At 36.0% G+C, this 20,183-nt stretch overlaps 1 protein-coding gene across 2 annotated transcripts in view; it reads right to left on the reverse strand.

Moving 5' to 3' along the window:
- The window catches only part of SENP6 (SUMO specific peptidase 6), a 126,796-nt gene extending 110,326 nt beyond the window's left edge, over positions 1-16,470 (reverse strand). The window contains exon 1 of one of the 2 annotated variants that reach the window (XM_074310474.1): positions 15,938-16,470. In XM_074310474.1, the coding sequence (XP_074166575.1) occupies positions 15,938-15,998 (61 nt within the window). In that variant the 5' untranslated portion in view covers positions 15,999-16,470. The remainder of the gene's footprint in view (positions 1-15,937) is intronic. The other variant, XM_074310473.1, reaches the window with a different exon arrangement.
- Positions 16,471-20,183: the final 3,713 nt, after the last annotated feature.

Raw genomic sequence — 20,183 nt, forward strand, 5'->3', positions numbered from 1 at the left:
GAGAATTTAGAACTCAAAGTTTTAAAAAGAAATGTCAAAAATTGTTTCACATGAAACTGGGGGAAAAAATAAGATATTTTAAAAAAAGAAATGGCAAACCTGAAAACTCTATATAAATACTAGCCATTCTCAGAAACCAGGGAAAACTGGCATAAAAAGATAGAATGCAGTATCAGAAGAATTAAACAATTTATAGATCATGAAGAGCAATTTTTAAAAAAAACTCAAAACTAGAGAAATGACCAGTCAGAACTGCAGAGAATGAATGATAAAAATATAGTATTTAACTTCCAACTGTATCTAATGTGCAAAATGAGATATACATGTTTTGAAAATACAGATAGACTTTATTAAAAAAAAAAAAATTTACCCTGCAAGGATGGGAAGAGAGACAAGCTTTTAATTAGGATAAGGGGACTTTCAAAGTTTTACTGATGAGAATTTTAAATATAACACAAAAGTCCAGAGAAAAAAAGCTGAATTTATTTAAGCGAATAGAAAGAATTAAATGTTGATGTTGTATTAACATTCTGTGGAAAAAAGAAACACGTGTTCCTTCAAAATATTAATGTTATCAAAGAATAACGAAGATTAATTTAAATAAGGTAAACAGTACTTGGGTGGATTAGTTCTTTTCTGAGGGTCTGAAGAGAGTTAAGTGGAAGATAGCCTAAAAAGACTAGCATATTACTATAGAAAGGAAGGAAAGGGATGATTCTTGCTCTTTCTTATTAACTGGGTGCTTGTGTATACAAGTAGAGATAAAGTTTACTTGTCTGGAACAGGTAAAGAATCAAACATAGTCTGGTGTAGAAATATATGAAACAAAAAGGAAGAAAGCAGGATTGGGATGGGGGAAGCAGAGGAAAACAGGAAGAATAATACTGGTGAGGGAACACTTAAGTTACAAGCAAAACCAATTTTTTGGTCATGAAAGATGGATTCATAATTGGGGAAAGGGGAAACATTGTGTCTTAGATAACGACTTTTTCCACCAGGGAACTCCTTTTTGCCAGAGGAATTTTTATGTGATTTGGGTATAGGTATCTAAAATAGGTATAAAAGTCAAATATTAACTAATAATAAAACATAAAGAAATTTATTTTAAAATAATTCTTTGTATACATATACATTTTACCATTTATTAAAGATAAATGCAAATTTGCATACTAATGGGATGACTGTGCTTTTTCATAAACAATTAAATCTTGGCAGAATACCTAATATTTTTTACTGTTAGCAAAATTTTCTCACACATACTTCCCCTTTTCCCCCATTCAGTTTGGTCATGACCCACAGTTTAAGAAGCTTTGTCTTAGATAGTTGAGTAATGACTGGACTAATTGTTAAATGAATGTAATGGAATATTACTGTAGTGTAACAAATGATAGAAGAGATGATTTCGGAGAAATCTTAGAAATATGATTTATCAAGAGCTACAATATTGTTAACAATTTGGAAAGAATTAAGAACCCTCACATAGTGGAAAGAAGCACTTGAACCTTTTGCTCATTAAAATTTATTCAACAAAGGAATTATATATACAGTAAGCTGGTTATAGAAATCTATCTTACTCCACAGGAAAGTAGAAGAAAAAGGGATAACAGAAGACAAGGAGCTACAAGGGAAGGTGGATTAAAGTGGAGGTAATCAGAAACAAAACATTTTTGAGAATGAACAGGAGGAAAACAGGAAAGGAGGGAAAAAGTTTTTTTTTTTTTTTTTTTAATTAATAAAAAATAAACTGGGGCAGTTAGGTGGTGCAATTGAATTCAGGAGGACCCGAGTTCAAATCTGGTCTCAGACACTTAACACTTCCTAGCTGTGTGACCCTGGGCAAGTCACTTAACCCCAGCCTCCAAAAGAAAAAAAATAAAGTAACTTTACAATGTATTAAAATATTCAGGATTATATCTACTGAGCACATATATATTCATATTTGCATAGGCACAAGTATAAAATACTCTGCAGAAACAAATTACTGAAAAAAATTAATTTCTAATGAGTAGTTTATGGCAATTACAAAGATGACAATAATATCCCAATCACTAATTTAGTGCCATGTTAATTAAATTATCAAACTTTAAAGTACTAGAAAAAATTATAATGAGATTCATCTAGAAGAATAAAAGATCAAGTTTTCCAAGTGAAATAATGGGGGTTAAGAGAATAGAAAAGAAAGGTGCCTATTAGTATCAAATTTCAAACTATTCTACAAAGCAACTATTAACAAAACTTCCCCACAAGCTAAAAAAATTTTAAAAAAAAAGTTTATTATCAGTAGGACAAATCAGGTACAAAAAGTTCAGAAACATTAGCATATTGCTAAATAAAACTAAGACTCCGAAATACTAAGAAATTTCTTTTCATAAATACTGGGAAAACTGGCAGAAATCAGGTTTAGAACACATTCACAACATACCAAAGCAAGTTCCAAACAGATATTTGAAGTAAGTATGAAATTATATACATAAACAAATTAAGATAGGAATGGAAAGCTATGTCTTTTGGATGGATGAACACGTGACCAAACAATTGATTATCACAAAAGATAAAATGTACAATTTTAATTATTGGTAGGTGCTGATTAGTTTAAATGAGTGGTTGAATTATTCAAATTTTAACTCTAACCATTAAGCTGGAATCAATTACCATATTCACATAATTATAATTTAAAATAGCAAGAACTTGAATATATACAACCACTTCACTAGGCTCATTATTCATATTAATGAGGACTTAGCTGTGCATAAAATTAAAACAACCCTTCAAAAAATTAAAGGAGAAAAAAATTAAAAGGAAACAATTATGGAAAAACTTTTCAGCAAGTTTCTCCCATAAAGGTCTGACACCCAATATACATAAATATCTACTTCAACTAGGATATGAATACAAAAGGCTCAAAAGAAATTGGCAAATACTGGCAACCATAAGAAAAAATTGCTCCAAAGGGAAATGTAAATTAGAATAATTTTGATGGCCTATCTCTCATTCATCTCATTAGTAGGGATGACAAAAGAAAATGACAGTAGTTAAACTGGATGAAGGAATTAACTGTTTGGTGAAACTATGAAATGATATAGCTATTTGGAAAAGAAATTTGGAACTATACCCCAAAAGGAATCTTCCAAAAGAGAGTACCTGGTAAGGAGTATGGAAAAAGAAGACTGGAAAGGCAGGAATTAGCTTAATGAAGGACTCTAAATGTTAAACAGAATTTTGTATTTGATCCTGGAGATGATGGAAGAGCACCTGGAATTTATTGAGTAGGGAAGCTGACAAGGTGGAACTTGTATAAATCACTTTGGTGCCTGAATAGGAGATGCCTTGGAAGGAGGAAGAGTCTTGAGGCAGGCACATTCACCTCTGTATTTCAGCAGTCTAGTTGTAAGGTGATGATATCCTATGAAGCAAGGTATAACAGGTAGTGAAAAGTCAAGGATAACTCCTAGATGAAGGGACTGGATGGTGTTGCTCCCTATAAAAATAGGTCAGCTATCAATAACAACTGAGACTTGAAAAGCACTTAGAGGTATTTGAAGATCAGGAGAGAGATTTCTGAGTCTTCATCATACTGATGGCAATTAAATTCATGGGAGTTGATGTGAATACCAAGTGAAGAAAAGTAGAGAAGTAAGAGGGATGAGAACAGAACCCAGTGGAACACTTAAAAGTTGGAAGATGAAGAAGGGGCAATCATGGAGGTAGGAAAACCAAAAGAGAATTCTTAGAGAGAATAGAGCATCAAGAAAGATAAAGTGATTAACAGGATTATCAGTAGAGGTCCTACATACTCAATGATACAGCTTAGTGAGAAAATAATGGTTTTAGATAAAACTTCATGCTGGAAATGTCTATAACCCTGCCATGAAATTGATATTCATTATATATGCAAAAAAGAGGAAAGTATTTCTAGTATTACAGATTTCAATTGCTATGAAAAGTGAAGATTATCCAATATAATTTTTTTATGGAGACATTAGCACACAAGATCACAGAATTCTAGGGAATAACAAGGGAGAAAAATGTTTTGCATGTTACCAATTTTATTCTGTGTATTACATTTTATGTTACTTCATGGCTACTGTATTAAGAAAGTAAGCATATAACAAACAAAACTAATGCAAACAAGATTAGAAGGGAAGTAACAAATTGGGAAAAAATTTTTACAGTTAAAGGTTCTGATAAAGGCCTCATCTCCAAAATATACAGAGAATTGACTTTAATCTATAAGAAATCAAGCCATTCTCCAATTGATAAATGGTCAAAGGATATGAACAGACAATTTTCAGATGATGAAATTAAAACTATTTCCACTCATATGAAAGAGTGTTCCAAATCACTATTGATCAGAGAAATGCAAATTAAGACAACTCTGAGGTATCATTACACACCTGTCAGATTGGCTAAGATGACAGGAACAAATAACGATGAATGTTGGAGGGGCTGTGGGAAAACTGGGACACTGATGCATTGTTGGTGGAGTTGAGAAAGAATCCAACCATTCTGGAGAGCAATCTGGAATTATGCCCAAAAAGTTATCAAAATGTGCATACCCTTTGACCCAGCCATACTACTACTGGGCTTATACCCCAAGGAACTACTAGAGAAGGGAAAGGGTCCTGTATGTGCCAAAATGTTTGTGGCAGCCCTTTTCATAGTGGCTAGAAGCTGGAAGATGAATGGATGTCCATCAATTGGAGAATGGTTGGGTAAACTATGGTATATGAATGTTATGGAATATTATTGTTCTATAAGAAATGACCAACAGGAGAAATATAGAGAGGCTTGGAGAGACTTACATCAACTGATGCTGAGTGAAACGAGCAGAACCAGAAGATCATTATACACTTCAACAATGATACTGTACGAGGATGTATGCTGATGGAAGTGGATTTCTTCAACATAGAGAAGAGCTAATCCAATTCCAATTGATTAATGATGGAAAGAACCAGCTACATCCAGAAAAGGAACAATGGGAAATGAATGTAAACTGTTATTTTTACCTTCTGAATCCAATTCTTCCTGTGCAACAAAAAAATTCGGTTCTACACACATATATTGTATCTAAATTATACTGTAATATATTTAACATATATAAGACTGCTTGCCATCTGGGGGAGGGGTTTGGGGGAGGAAGGGAAAAAAATCTGAATAGAAGTAAGTGCAAGGGATAATGTTGTAAAAAATTACCCATGCATATGTACTGTCAAAAAATGTTATAATTATAAAATAAAATAAAAATAAATTTAAAAAAAAAAAAAAAAAAAAAAAAAAAAAAAAAAAAAAAGAAAGTAAGCATATTATCAGAACTCATGCTTTGTTATAAAAAAAAATTGTACACTGAAAAGTGTTATTTGCAGCATTCTAGTGAGAGATTATAGTTTTGGGTGGTCATGGGAACCCAACTCTCTCTTTCCCATTGGTTCAATATATCTACAGTCACTTTTTTTTTTTTTTTTAAACTTTTGGGCTATTTTCTAGGAATATTATCCCCATGAAAGTTGAGGATTGACTGTACTATGAGCAAGCTATTTTACTACAAGAGAAAAAGAACTCTTATTCATAAAAGTATTTTTAGTAGTTCTTTTTGTAATGGTGAATGAACAGAAACAAAATGGGTGTCTGCTTATCAATTGAAAACTAGATTAACAAATTCTGTAGTACATTTTAACAGATTAGAGAACCTTTTTATATTTAATGTCTTTACTCCCCCCAAAAAATAATTTCTTCCAAGTGATTTTCTTCTTAGCTTCCAATAGGAAAAACTTAGTTACTTAATTATCAATGTTAATGAAAATAAACGATGACAAATAACTTCAAAATAACCCAAAATAATTTTAATTGGTTTTGATATGCATTATAGGATTTTTCTGATAGCCTATCAGTTTTCTATGTTTTTGTTTTCCTTAAGTGTGTTTATTTATTAAAATGTTTCACAAAATTCAAAATGTCTGGAAAAGACTCACTTCCCTGAGTTCAAATCTAGCTTCAAGACACTTAGAAGCTACTTAATCTTGGGTAAGTCATTTAACCCTATTTGCCTCATTTTCCTCATGTGTAAAATGAATTGGAAAAGGAAATGGCAAATTAATTCACTATCTTTGCCAAAAAAAACCCAAACAAACAAAATTCATTAAATAGTCATAAAGAATAAGACATTACTGTACAACAATAACACTATATCTAAAAAGTTTATATAGCATATTATAGAGTCAGATGATTTAAGTTCAAATGAAGATTCCATTACTTTCTATCTGTATAACCTTGGGCAAGTTAAATATTCTTGGGGTCTGAGTCTCAATTTTATCTTCTGCAAAATGAGATTAAACTGGTTGACCTTATTGAGACTCTTTTTTGTTGTATATCTATGATCTTATCCTTATTTTAAACGTCTGATAGAATTCATTCATATCTAATTCCATATGTGGCTGTTTTCAACTTCCCTCATCCAAATAAGTACAAATTAAATACAAAAGGTATAATGGGAATTCCATTCATGTACAGATTTGAGTGTCTCCTGAGGTTCCCTTTAACTCTCAAATTCTATGTCTATGCATTAGATCAATGATACAATGTATAACTATAATGGCTACAACCTGGCCATAATGAAGACATTACAACACTAAAAAATGTGAAATAAAGGAACAAACAATGACAGACAGTTACTATTTTCTAAAAAAAATTTAACAGACATAAATCAATCACCACAAGGATTAGTGAATGAGCTATTATTGATACCCTAGTTTAATTAAGAAATATAGCAGTCATTTCCAGTTATACGAAAAAATGCTCTAGATCACTATTGATTAAATACAAATTAAGTAAAGAAATAAAAATCATGACAACTCTGAGGAACCACCTCATATCTCTGGAATTGGCTAAGATGACAGGAAAAGATAATAGTAAGCATTGGTTGGGATGTGGGAAAACTGAAATGTTGGTAGAGTTGTGAAATGATCCAACCATTCTAGAAAGCAATCTGGATCTATGCCCAAAGGGTTATCAAACTGTGGGTACCCTTTGATCAAGTAGTCTCACTACTGGGAGATAATAAAAAAGAGAAAAGAGCCCACATGTGCAAAAATGTTATAGCAAGCTCCTTTTGTAGTGGCAAGGAACATTTCCCATCAGTTGGGGAATGGCTGAATAAGTCAGAGTATGAAGGTAATGGAATTATTTTTTTCCTATTAAAAATGGTGAGCAGGCTGATTTCAGAAAAGCCTGGAAAGATCTACATGAATTGATGCTGTTATGAAGATGAGTGAACTGAGCAGAACCAGAGAACATCATCCACAGTAACAAGCTTATGTGATGCTCAACCGTGATACTTTCAAAAATGTGGTGATTCAAGGCAATTCCAATAGACTTAGGATGAGAAATGTCACTCACAACCAGAGAACTATATTGAGACTGAATGTGCATTAAAGCACAGTATTCACCTTTTTGTTTTCTTACATCTTTTTTCTCCTTTTGGTCTGATTTTTATGGCATAACATGACACATATGGAAATATTTAAAAAGTGTAACACATATTTGACCTATACCAAAAGGGGTAGAAGGGAGGTAAGGAAGGGAGAAAAATTTGGAATACAAAGTTTTAGAAAATTAAATGTTGAAACCTATCTTTACATGTACTTAGAAAATAAATACTACTGAGAAAAAGAAAAAGCAAATGGTCAGGGGAAAATGGCAATTAATTAAGTGGAAAAAAATCTGTGATTGAAAAAAAAAAGAAATATGGCAGCAAAGCCACCATCTAAAAATTAATTAAGAATATAAGCTTATTTGTAAAAGTTTATAGAGGATAGTGAAAGATATTTAGCAATAATAATTTCATTGAGATGGAAGACAAAAACATTTTACAGAAAGAATGAAAAGAGACCCAATGCTAGATCAAATCTATGGTACTTTGGATGAAACTAGGATAACAAATGGTTGGTTATTGTCCTTCACTCTTGAAGTGTCAAGTTAGTGTGTCTGACTAGGACTGATCAGACCAAATGATGGCAGAGCATTCTGACACAGAATATATATATAGTACCTATGAACATCTGGAGTAAATTGTCTAATTTTGCACATCTTAAGTTTCTTCTAAGCTAATTCTGCTTTGCTCAAGGAGCACAGCACCTTCTTTGATAAGGGCAAGCCATGCTGGGCAGTCCCATGCCTGTATCTCCCAGGTAATACTCCCATGTGTGTTTTTATATCCCTTTTCTGACCATCTTTGTGAGTGCTTGCCCTGTATAAGATTCTCCATTAAAAAAAAGTCTTATTGGCAAGCATACTTTTGGTATTTGGATAATGTAGCCAGTCCAACAGATTTGTGCTTTCTGCAGCAGCACTGGAATGCTTAGCAGTTTAGTTAGAGAAAAGACCTCAGTGTCTGGTATCTTATCCTGGTAGGTAATCTTCAGAATCTTCCTAAGACAATTCGAATGGAAGCAATTCAGTTTCCTGCCATAACACTGATATACAGTCCAGATTTCATAGGCATACAACTATTAGATCAGCACAACAGCTCTGTACACCTTCAATATGGTAGTCTAATTCTCTTCTCTCCCATACTTTCCTTTGAACCCATACACTGAGCTAGCTCTGGCAATACATGTGTCAACCTCATTATCAATGTGGACATTCCTAGAAAGTGTATTGCCAAATTAAGTGAACTTATCCACAGAATTCAAAACTTAAAACTTCATACAACTCTGCATCACTTAAGTCCAATTTACACAGAAAAAAAAAAAAGGATGATAAATGTATAGAAAATTAGAGTAGTATTATAAATAAGGTTTTCATAAATTCTCTACCCTCCAATCAAAAATAGTTGAACTACTAATCTAAGCCCTTATGTATCACATAATAATTAATAACTAACATTTATTATATATTATTTAAATTTTTTAATGTGATCTACATATATGTTCCTATCTAGGTCTAGGACTAATATATAATGCAGATTGCAAGTATAATTATCCTCATTTTATAAATGAGGAAACGTAAGGTTCAGAATGATTAAGTAACTTGGCCAAATTTACTTTGCTAATGTCAGAAAGTAAAATGTGCATTTTAAGTTTCTGACTCCAAGCCTAATACTCTTTCCACTAAGCCACACTGCCTCCTGAGTAAAAAAAAAGGCTTTTAGCTATTTGAGAAGTAAGAAATGCACTAGAGGAAATAAAGAACAGCTATAAATACACAAAAGGTCCACACTGAAGGTAACAATTTTGCAAATGGAAAGTTTTTTTCCCTCTTTACACCTGTATTTTTTAACAGGAGAACAGATTAAAGATGGAAGGTACTTCATATCATTGACTCCAACCTCCATGTTACAAAGGAAACTTTGAGACCCTGTTTCTTATACATTTGACCATTTTACAAGATATTCAATGTTTCTTGGACTTTAGAGTTTCTTCATATATAAAATGGAGATAAGATCTTTCCTATCTCACATGACTGTTGTGGGGATTAAAAAATAAGAATATAAAGCATGCAAATATAATGGAGCAGAAATGGAGTTAATATATAACCGAGATGAAAAGATGTTAAGTTTTTTGGGTCCATTATACACCAACCTTCTAGGCCACTTACCCCTTCTTGTAATGAATCTGTGTCTTTATCTTGTTGTGTAGTTCTATTCTTTCAGATCACAATATATTTCTGCTTTTTCACTCTGAGATTCTTGACCATGTTCTGCCATCCTTTAGAAAGGATCTATCCAAGGTGCTGGAGGTCCACCTCTGGATCTTTTACGTTTCATGGATACCATACTGCCCATGGTTGTCCATTAGTATTTCCTAACTTGTTTTTTCCCTTGAATTATGCATTTCTTCAATAATATACCTTGGGATATCAGATTTGAGATTACTGAAAGCACCATATAATTTCTTTCATGCAATCCAACTAGTTCTTTTCCTCCTATTCAATTCTAGATCTAACTCATTGTCCTTCTATACTACTGAACCTGAAAAAGCCATATTGCAACCTATAGCAAAGACTCACTATGTAGAAATTAATGACAAAGGCTGACTATAATTCACTTTTTCCCTTAATAAATCTTTTACTTCTGCTTAATGTCTTTTATTTTTTGGATCAGGATACAGAAAAAACTCCGCAGTCAGTAAACCCAGATGCTAGTCCTAACTTGATCACAAATTGTGTACATCATATAACTTGTCCCTCAATTTCTACTTCTAAGAAGTGAGCAATACCCTCCATATAACCCATAGAATTATCAAGAGGCTCAAATAAGATGACAGAAAATAAGGAATAGTATGGAAAAGAACTATGTACTGCTTTACAAAAGCAGTTCAGAAGATGAAAACAATGTATACATCAGATAATCAAAGAAACTGGACTAACTTTAAAAAATGATGAGGAAAAAACCAGTTGCTGGGAGAACTTTTGTAGATTTCAATAAGCAGGCCAAAAGAACATTCATTTTCTTAGGGAATGAAACAGTCAATGAGACATTAAGACACAGTAAAAACCTATAGTGTAAATATGACCCAGATAAAGCACTTAACCTCAACTACCTCCCCCAAAACAAAAAAATCTATATAGTGAAGTTATTTTATAATCATAGTCAAAGTAGTACACTGGGTTTAGGGCTGAATTAGTGTATTAAGTGTGAAATAAAATAATGACATGGATAGATTAAGTTTAACCATTTGTTTGTTGATTTTCATTTAGGAACAAAGTTTTAATTTATATTAGGGGGCAAGATCCAGGAATCTTTTAAGTGAATTTAACAATTAGAAGACAGGACAATTAGTCCAACTCTTACCTACAAATTTGCATTATCACAAATATGTCAAACGCTTATTCAGTCAAGAGTAAATTTATTATCTCCTTAAATAACTCACTATGTTTTGGAATAGCTGTATCTCTTCAAAATTGTTCCTTGGGTCAAGCCTAAATCTGCCTTTCTGCCACTTCCACTTAGTACTCTTGCTTTTGCCCTCTGGGTCCAAGCAGAAAAAGTTTAATCTATCCTTCATACAAGACTACTTTCCAAAACTTGAAAACAAGGAAGATGACTAGTGGAGTCATTAACAGAAATGGTACTCCTGATAAATGCTTTTTGATATGGCTTGATCTAGAGTCAAGCAAAGTCAGAACTGAAGAGAAATGATACTTGAAGCACAAAAAAGACAATGCCTTGGGACAAGAAAAATAATAGCTGCCGTGTGCAAGATGTCATAGTGTTTTCAAAGAAATTTACACAACATTTCATTTTATCCTTATAGCAACCCTGTGAGATTCCTATGAGCAGCATATCCACTCAATAACAGAGGAAACTAAGACTCTGTAAAGGTTAAATGACTCACCTTTGGCTAAATAATTTGTAAATGCAGATCTAAATCCAGTTCTCTTCTGACTTCCTAGTCCAAAGGTCTTAGTATGCTTGCTGCCTCTCAAAAAAGAGGAGCCAGATAAAACTGCATCAAAAACAATTTCAGGTTTAGGGTTAAGGACAAGATGTCATTAATACAAACTTCTCAAGATCAAGAAAAACTGGCCATTGATTAGAAGACTTTCTAGACCTATAATTGGTCAGCATCAGTCAATGGCAGATACATGACTCTGAAAAAGTCATTCACCCCTCTCAAACAGTTTTCTCATTTGTAAAATAAATATATTAGGTCACTGTAGAGCCTCCTAGGAGAGATCAATAATACTCCAATAGTATGGATTGCCTAGCCACAAAGGAAAAACTAAGTGGATGAAAAATGCCTCCTGCTTTTATTTCTTCATGTATCTGAACAGACAACCTATGGAAACTATGTTTGGGACAGTCAATAGAGAAAGGCAATAAGATGAGCCTAAGCTGAAAAAGAAAAACTGATTGGATTGTTTTTGTCCCCACCAAGCACTATCAAAGCAAAATCCATCTTTTCAATATTATCATTTTACCAATGTTATGATGTGGCAGGTATGAAACAATGTTTTGATGTTAAGTCACTTTAGTCATGTGACCCCATTTGGGATTTTATTGGCAAAGATAATGGAGCAGTTTACCATTTCCTTCTCCAGTTCATTGTACAAAAGAAGAATTGTGGCAAATGTGGTTAAGTGACTTGCCCAGGATCACACAGCTACTATGTGCCCAAGTCTGGATTTGAATTCAGGTCCTCTAGGATTAGAATGCTAAGGCTTTATCCAACTGAACCACCTAGATAAAATAAGTCAAGGAGAAAGCAATGAAGAAATGAATGATAGATGTGAGCAAACTGCAGTACATTAACAATAAGGGATTCCAAAGAATCAAAGACAAGGACTTCAAGGAATTATATGACATGAAGACAAAAGAGGTTAGTAAAGTGACCATAGTAAAGGAATACAAGTTTTTGTCTGGAAAGCTCCACTTCTCTGAAGTTGTGAAAAAACGAGTAACCCAGGATAGGTTGAAATCACCACTGTTGGAAAAGATCTTCAGAATCCATGAACTCAGATGCAAATATCCAAATAGAAGAGACTAACATTCCTTCTTCAAGCTTTAAAATTCTGATTAAGCTACCAAAGAAAGGAAGCTAAGCATAATGACTGAAGAAGCAACAATTAAAAAGGAAACACATGTACTCTGCTATACCATGATCTAAAATGAGCTGGCAACTAAGGTTCATGGTTTTATGACAGAGGGGAGATTCCAGTCTACCACTCATGTGTATATCCTTGGGCAAGTACCTTAATCTTTCTGGATTGCAGATTCTTTATTGGTAAAATGGAGAGGTTGGTCTAAATGACTTGAGTTTCTTTCTAGGCCTAAATCTATAATTTCTTAATAAAGTCAAGGTAATAATGCAACTTTTGTAAAAAAAAAAAAAAAAAAAGGAGACATACCAAAGGCCTATCTACTTTAAAATGTCTTTATTTTGGGCACATGACAAGAAAAGGAGAAGGAGGACAAAGAGGACAAGGACAATTAATTACTTTATATTGAAAGCTACCAAACAGAAATGAGAAAAAGAAAGGAATAGGAAGGACTGAGTAGAATAGAACCTGATGTAAATGGTAGGAGCCAAAAAGAATAGAAAGAAGAATTCAAAAGACTAATTACTTAAATCTGCACAAATACTTTGTAAGATAAAATTACTAGTAACAGTTAACATTCAAATAGCAATTTAAAGTTTGCAAAGAGCTTTACATATATTCTCTCATTTGCTATACAACAGGTGGAAGCAAAACAGTTTAATCTACAGGATTCTGAACCATAACAAAGAGGAGAAATAAAGAAAAATGTGTTTTCCTACTTCTGAGAAAAATGTGGATTTTCTGTTTTTAAAACTAAAAACATCATTTTTGTTCTGTTTTTGTGTTCCATTCAAGAAAACTAGAAAGCAAGTTGTGTAAATGTGTGTAGTACTCCATCACTGGAGAATCACATTAATGAGATCAAATACTTAAAGTACAGAATTATTTACATATAACATGCATCTTTGTTATATTTATAGATAATAAGCAATCAGATACTAAAAGCACTTTGCAAAATTCAAAATGCTATCCAGATATATCATTGTGAAAGTTCCAATTATTTAAGATAATTGTATCAGGAAAATTGCAGTTAAGAGAAAACATGAATAGGAAAACATAATACCATACATATACTGCTCAACTTACAAGGAAAGATGTAAATGGATTTGGTAAGAAAGCATTACTTATCATGCAATTTTTGGATGCTATTACCTCGATCTTAAAAGAGTAGATTTCTTCTACCCTAGTTATTTCGCTTAGAAATGTAGTTTTAAAAAGTATCTACTGTGAAAGGGATAAGGAAAATGATTATCAACATATTAATAATGTAGCTTTAAAATTTTTAATTTTTATGATTAGTCAATATGCATATACCTTTTATGATTTATATGTATATAGCATATGAAAATCTTTATCACAAATTGTTTGCTTTTACTGTCTCTAATTCTATTTGGTCATCCAATGACTGTAACTGATAACTTGGTTGTTTTTGCCCTTCCCCAGTTATTTGACCTGCTTATTACACATCAGTGATATGAGAATGAGATGAGTTGATGTATACGAAAATGCTTTAAAAAACTCAAAATATTATTATCATTAGATATTGGCAGTTCCATTAAGCCTGCTTGAGAATGGTGTAAGGAAACAGTGCTTAGCACAAAGTAAGGATTTAATAAATGTTTATTCCATTCTTTTGCTTACTCAAAGATAGTAATGGTAGGGACTAAGAAAGAATCTAAAAGTAAAACCTATTATGAAGTTAAAATTATCATCTATTAATCTTTTGAAGAGTAGATATGGCATCGTATCTGTGGATTTTTAAAATTTATGTCACTGAATTCTAAGTTTCTTACTTATCCATGCTTTTAACAAAAACATTCAAGTCTTGACGATCCTTCATGCTTTGTGCTAAACCTACTAGTTATCAAAACAGTACCTATCAGATCCTACAGGCCTGCAATAAAACACAATTTAATACTGATCTCTCAAAATACAGCACACAACTATCATTCAAGTCTCTAACACCATATTGTACATACAGCAAAGAGACAAAACTTGGCCATTCAGAACTCTCCACTAGTAACGATCCAGAATTCTTGACTAGTAACAAACCTGATCAAATTAACATCTTAATCAAGGAAAAAATAAAATTAAGAAAATTAATCAGCTTACTCTAATTCCTTACTCAAGAAATTTTCATTACCCTTCTGGGTAAGGACTGATAATCCAGTATGGTTAAATTCTTACTTTCTTACTTGAAAACTGGAATCCATTGGTAAAGTTAAAAAAAAAAAAAAAAAAAAAAGTTGTAAAATGTTTTCTTCTTTCTAATACGCTTATCCTTCAAATATTTTTTCCTCTTAATTCAGTGGTCATTCTGGTTTAAAAAGTATCACTGTAAATAAAATCAAAATAAATAAAAATCATATGAAACAGATGACTTCTAGTGTTAAGGGCTAAACCAGTTACTCTAAAAGTACCTTTGTAAACCGAATTAGCAAAGTAAACACTAAGCACCATCTCTGCCACTTTACCCAAAGGTACAAGGAATTTGGTTTTTCTGAGGATGACTATAAAAAAACTAAAATTTATTCCTAACAAATGTGTTCCTAGGATTTATAAACTACCTTATTATGGGGATTTTTTTTTCATTGCAAGCAACTTGAAAACAAAAGTACTGCCCATCAGTTGAGACTTTTCCTGGTTATTTCCCTCACTGGATTCTGTTATCTCCATCCATTCTTAATTGGGGAAACATTTCATTAAAATAATAATAATCAGTTATTTCACAGTGAAACAAAACAAGGCCTAATCACATGACAGCAAAAAAAGCCTGAAGCATGAGGAGAGCAACAAACAAAAAAATCCCATTTAGCCAAAGCAAGTCACCTCTCCCCTCCCCCACTGTTCCACAACTACCCCACACTGCACAACCCAAACACTCCCAAACTTTCTATCAAAAACAAAGCACTCCAGGAACCCAGTCCTTCCCGCCCCCACTCCCACTCCGGTGGTCCACCCAAAAAAATGAAACTTCATCGCCAATGGCTGCTCTCTAAGTCCCTCATCTCACATCGCCCCTTCATCGACCAGAGCATTCCTTACCTAGCCCCAGCACTCCACCTCAGCTGCCCGGCTGTGCGTCCCTTCCCTTCTCCCAGGCCTCGCCGGCCTTCCCTAGGAGTTGCGAGCCCGAAAGCTAGGCCCAGCCCCAGCCAGTCCTCCAAGGTACAGCCTAAGGCCTAACCCGCCCTCCCAACACATTCCCTCGAGAGACAGAAACCGGGTTCTGGAAAGGATGGGAGCGAGAGCGGCGGGTGGCATTCCCAGGCCCGAGCGCCCGAGGCCACGTTTCCCTTCCATCCTCCCCGCGCCCACACACCACACAAACATACACGCATTGTCTCTTACACAGACACACAGACACACAGACTAACATATACACACATTTACACCCACCCACCTTCCAGAAATTGGCCATCCCGAGCAGTGCTGCCGGGGCCGCCGCCGCCACCGGCCGCCATGTTCCTCCTCCTCCTCCCTCCACCACAGACGCCGCCGCCGCCGCCACGGCAGCCACTGCCTCCTCCTCCTCCTCACTTCTTCATCGTCTTCATCGCAGCCGCGCTGAACGGGAAGGGGAAAGGGCCGCGGTGCTGGGCAGCGCAGCAGCCACGTCGCGGACCCCGACCCGGCCCCTCAGCCCCGCCGCCGGTTCCGACGCCTCCACAGTCCGCCTAAGCTGAGGCGACCGAGGCGCCGATCTCCCGAGACCGATGCTGAGGCCTGGGCCCTGGTCCCAGGAGCGGGCGGTGCTAAAGGCCGGACCTGGCTTGGTTCCGACTCTTTCCCTTTCACTATGCCTGACCCTGCGAGAGAAGCCCCCTTCTTTGCCTCAGACGACCGCCCCGGGGAGATGGAGACCGCGAGAACCGCGCGCGCACGAACAGGGCAATCCGCCTTTGCCCTCAAGCCGGCCAGTAAAATGGCCACAGCGGTGGCAGGAGCAGCTGCTGCGCTGAGGTGGCGAAAACTACGTGCTACACTCGGCTACCCTCAGCCGTCCCCGGCCCCTCGCTCGGGCCTCTACGCCGCCGCCCGCAGGCTACAGGCTCCCCCCGCCCGGCTACAAAGCATCAACTCCGGCTAGAGAGAGCAATCCATGTGGGCTCGGATGGAGGCGGGGGTGGGTCTCGTCTCGGGTGGCTGCTCCTCCCCCACAGGCCCGACCGGGGCTTCCGCCTCCCTTAGAAGAAGCAGCGAACACCTCCGCCGCTGGCTGCTTCCGCAGCAGCGCCTGCACCGGCCCAGACTGAGGAAGGAAGAGAGGGAGAGAAAGAAGGGGGGAGGGAGTCCCCGCGCGCCGGCTGCCCAGGCCTCACGGCGCAGCTGCCTCGAGAGCCCCCCGAGCTCTGAGCTTCCGGCCGCCGCGTGGACAGCTGCTGCTACCGAGTTCTCGGGTTGGGGAGGGGGGAGTGCCCCAACCCTCCCCCACTCTGTGTCTTCTTACGGACTCAAGGACGGTGGCGGGAGAGGATGCATTCCCCATAAAGACAGGCAAAAAGAAAAAAAAAAATTTGGGGAAGCACACAGTGTGAGCAATTGTTTTTTACCTATGAGAGTGAGAGCAGGTATTTCCACCTTCCCCGGGCCTCTCCTCAAATGAAGGGGACCGCTGAGGTACTATGATCAGCCCATTCCCTACGAGGACTTGTTATTTAGAGGTATCTTCGCCCATAAAAGCTCATGTTAACCTTAAACTAAAACAACAACATAACCCTAATACCGTCGTCGTTAGGGGAGTTTTAGATGAGACCCGGTTTTTTAAGGGGTATAGTGCTGTCTCATCCTGATTTAGTACCCATTCCCAGATACAAGAATTGCCCGAAGCTGACCATTTTCATTCCCAGCCTCAGACTTTTTTTTTTTTTTTTTTTTTGTCTAGTACTAAACTCTCCACAGAGATTCTTTAAGCTTTTTCTTTGGACTTCCAGTAGTTATGCAAAACAACTTACCGGATGAAACCACGGAATGTCCTAACCCCCTAGCACCTGCAAGCCCCTCTCCCTCTGCCCAAATACTTCAAAAGAACCACCCCCCCCAGTCCAGCCCCTTCTTTGGGCTTCCCAGCACTTGCTGCATAAAGAGCCATATACTATTCCTTTCCCTGACTAAAAATTATAATTTTAACCATTTTGGCTGTCTTTCTCTCTTTGAGGTTAACAGAGCCTTCTTCAGTTCTCTCTCTATGTAATTTCGCTTGGAAATCTCATCATTTCCCATGGATTCAATTCTCTCAGCAGTCGATTCTCCCATCTTCTTTTCTAGTCCTAACCTCTCTGCTGTCCTCCAATCTCGAATCTTTTTCTGCTTATTGAAAATTTCGAACCAGCTGCTGTATTGATATCTTAAACTCTGTGTCCAAAGAGGAAGTCATCTTTCCTTCCCAAACTCTCTCCTCTTTTCTAACAACTGTTCTTCCCCACAAGCTCAGTTAGATAGATATAGCTATCTACATCTCTATATATCTCTATCTATCTATATATACATACATATATATCTATCTATATCTATATCTAAATATGCCTCAGACTTCTCTCTGCTGAAAATGTCATCAGTGGTAAAGGCTCTCCTCTCCTCAGCCTAAACTGTTGAGATAGGGTTGGTTTCTCTTTCTCACTAGTCTCCTGATTCTTTAAAATATCCTCCATTCAGTTGTCAAACTGATCTTGGCAAGGCCAAGTCTGACCCTGTCTTCCCATTCCCATTTTGATCAACCCAGTGCTTCTCTGTTGTCTCCAGGATCAAATATGAATTCCTCTCTTTGGCTTTTTAAAGCACTTCAAGACCTGGTTTCTTTCTACATTATTCACGCACCAATATACCTCCAATTTATCTTATATATAACCTTGTTTCATATGTACAAAGCTGCTTACAAGATGTCTCCACCATTAGAATGTGAACTTAAGGGACTGGGTTTTGCTTTCTTTTGTTTTGTGGAGCTTAGCACGTGCTTAGGCTTATACCTACCACAGAATAGGTGCTTAATAAATGGTTATTGACTAGATTTGACTAAAGCTTTACTTGTGCTTCATTGCATTGTAGAGACTTTTTTTTTCAAGTTTTCAAACACTTTTACTCATTCCCTCCCTTGAGATAAAACAATCCTGACCCATTTTTCCAGATGAGAAAACTGAGACTTAAAGAATTTAAATGACTTACCACTTCTTCCCACTCCATCCCCAAATAGCAGATATCTGAGGCAGGTTTAGAAGGCTTGCTCTCTCTATTAATATTAATATCAAACAAGTTTTTAATTCATTAAACAGTTACTAAGAGAATTGTGTAGGGGATGCTGTAATGAATATGAGGGACAGCCTTGAAGTCACTAAGAACCGTCTTAAATTGGACACCAGCTAGCTTTACTTAAACTAGGCAGCTCAAACAAACAAAAAAAGGTGTTATCCATCTTTATTGGTGATAAGAGCTCCTTTTATTGATCCTATTACAAGTGCATCTTTCCTCTTCCTCACTCCAAGCTACTTCTCAAATGGGAAAGCACAGTTTGCTAAGGAGAGGGGGAGGGGGAAGGGTCAAGGATTAGAATTAAACAAATTTCTACACCAGAGAACATGAAAGCTAAGTAATTTATAAAAGAAATGCTATAGAAATTCAAGAGAGGAAGAGAGCTGCTGGGAAAGGTTGGATGGAAGAAGTGGTGATCCCATACTTTGAAGAATGGGTCGAAGTTGTAAAAAAGTGAAGCTTGGGGGTAAGGAGGTCACATGAGTAATGATCAGAAAGCAAGAAAGTAAAAAAGCAAAAGATGGCATTCTGATGCTGCATGGACTCTTGGAAGTGGATACATTGAGAGGCAAAGTCTGGAAAAGGATAAATCACAACCAAAATTATGTGTCAGAACTGGAAAATCCCTAAATATCTACTATAGTTATCTCACTCCTAATCTGAAGAAACTGAAATTTAGTGAAGTGATTTGGTCAAAATTACACATCTAATAAAGATTTGAACTTACATTCCCCTTATTTAATATTCATTCCAATACAGATAATTCTGAATTTATGTAAATTTGTATTGCACAAATTTGACTAAACAAAAGAATTCTGAAAGAAATCCTAATTTCCTATGCTTATTTTACTGTACAATATTGTGTTCTCCCTTGACTCCTGTCCCTAGGCTTGATGCTCTAAGGTTTTCACTCTCACCCACCCCACCAAAACAAAAACAAAAACCCAAAACCCTTTAACAAAAAAAAAGAAAAAAAAAATTTTCCAAGTGAAGAGGAGTAGGAATTTGACTTGAGACCTTAGGATAGGAAATCATTACCCTATTTTTCCCTTTACCCCCCATCTACTCCAGGATACCATATGTCTATACCCTATCTCATTAACACCTGTCCTCTTCTGTCTTTGTCTTCCTAGGCAAATTCACATTTTGTTTTTCATAGAGGTCTGCAGAACAATACAATTATGTAAAGTAAAAACTGTCTGTATTATGATGCCATTGATAAAAAATGGGGCAACTTATTTCAAGACAAGAAATAGCTTTAGAGGAGAAAGATAGTAGCTTTGTTTTTAGACATTGAATATGAGATGATGAAAGAACCTTCAGGCAGAGGTAACTAGGCAATTGGAATCAGAGATATGAGTCTGGCTTCTAACTTGAAATGTAACAAGAGAGAATTCTTTTAA

This window comes from Sminthopsis crassicaudata, chromosome 4, assembly GCF_048593235.1.
Source record: "Sminthopsis crassicaudata isolate SCR6 chromosome 4, ASM4859323v1, whole genome shotgun sequence".
Lineage (NCBI taxonomy): Eukaryota > Metazoa > Chordata > Mammalia > Dasyuromorphia > Dasyuridae > Sminthopsis > Sminthopsis crassicaudata.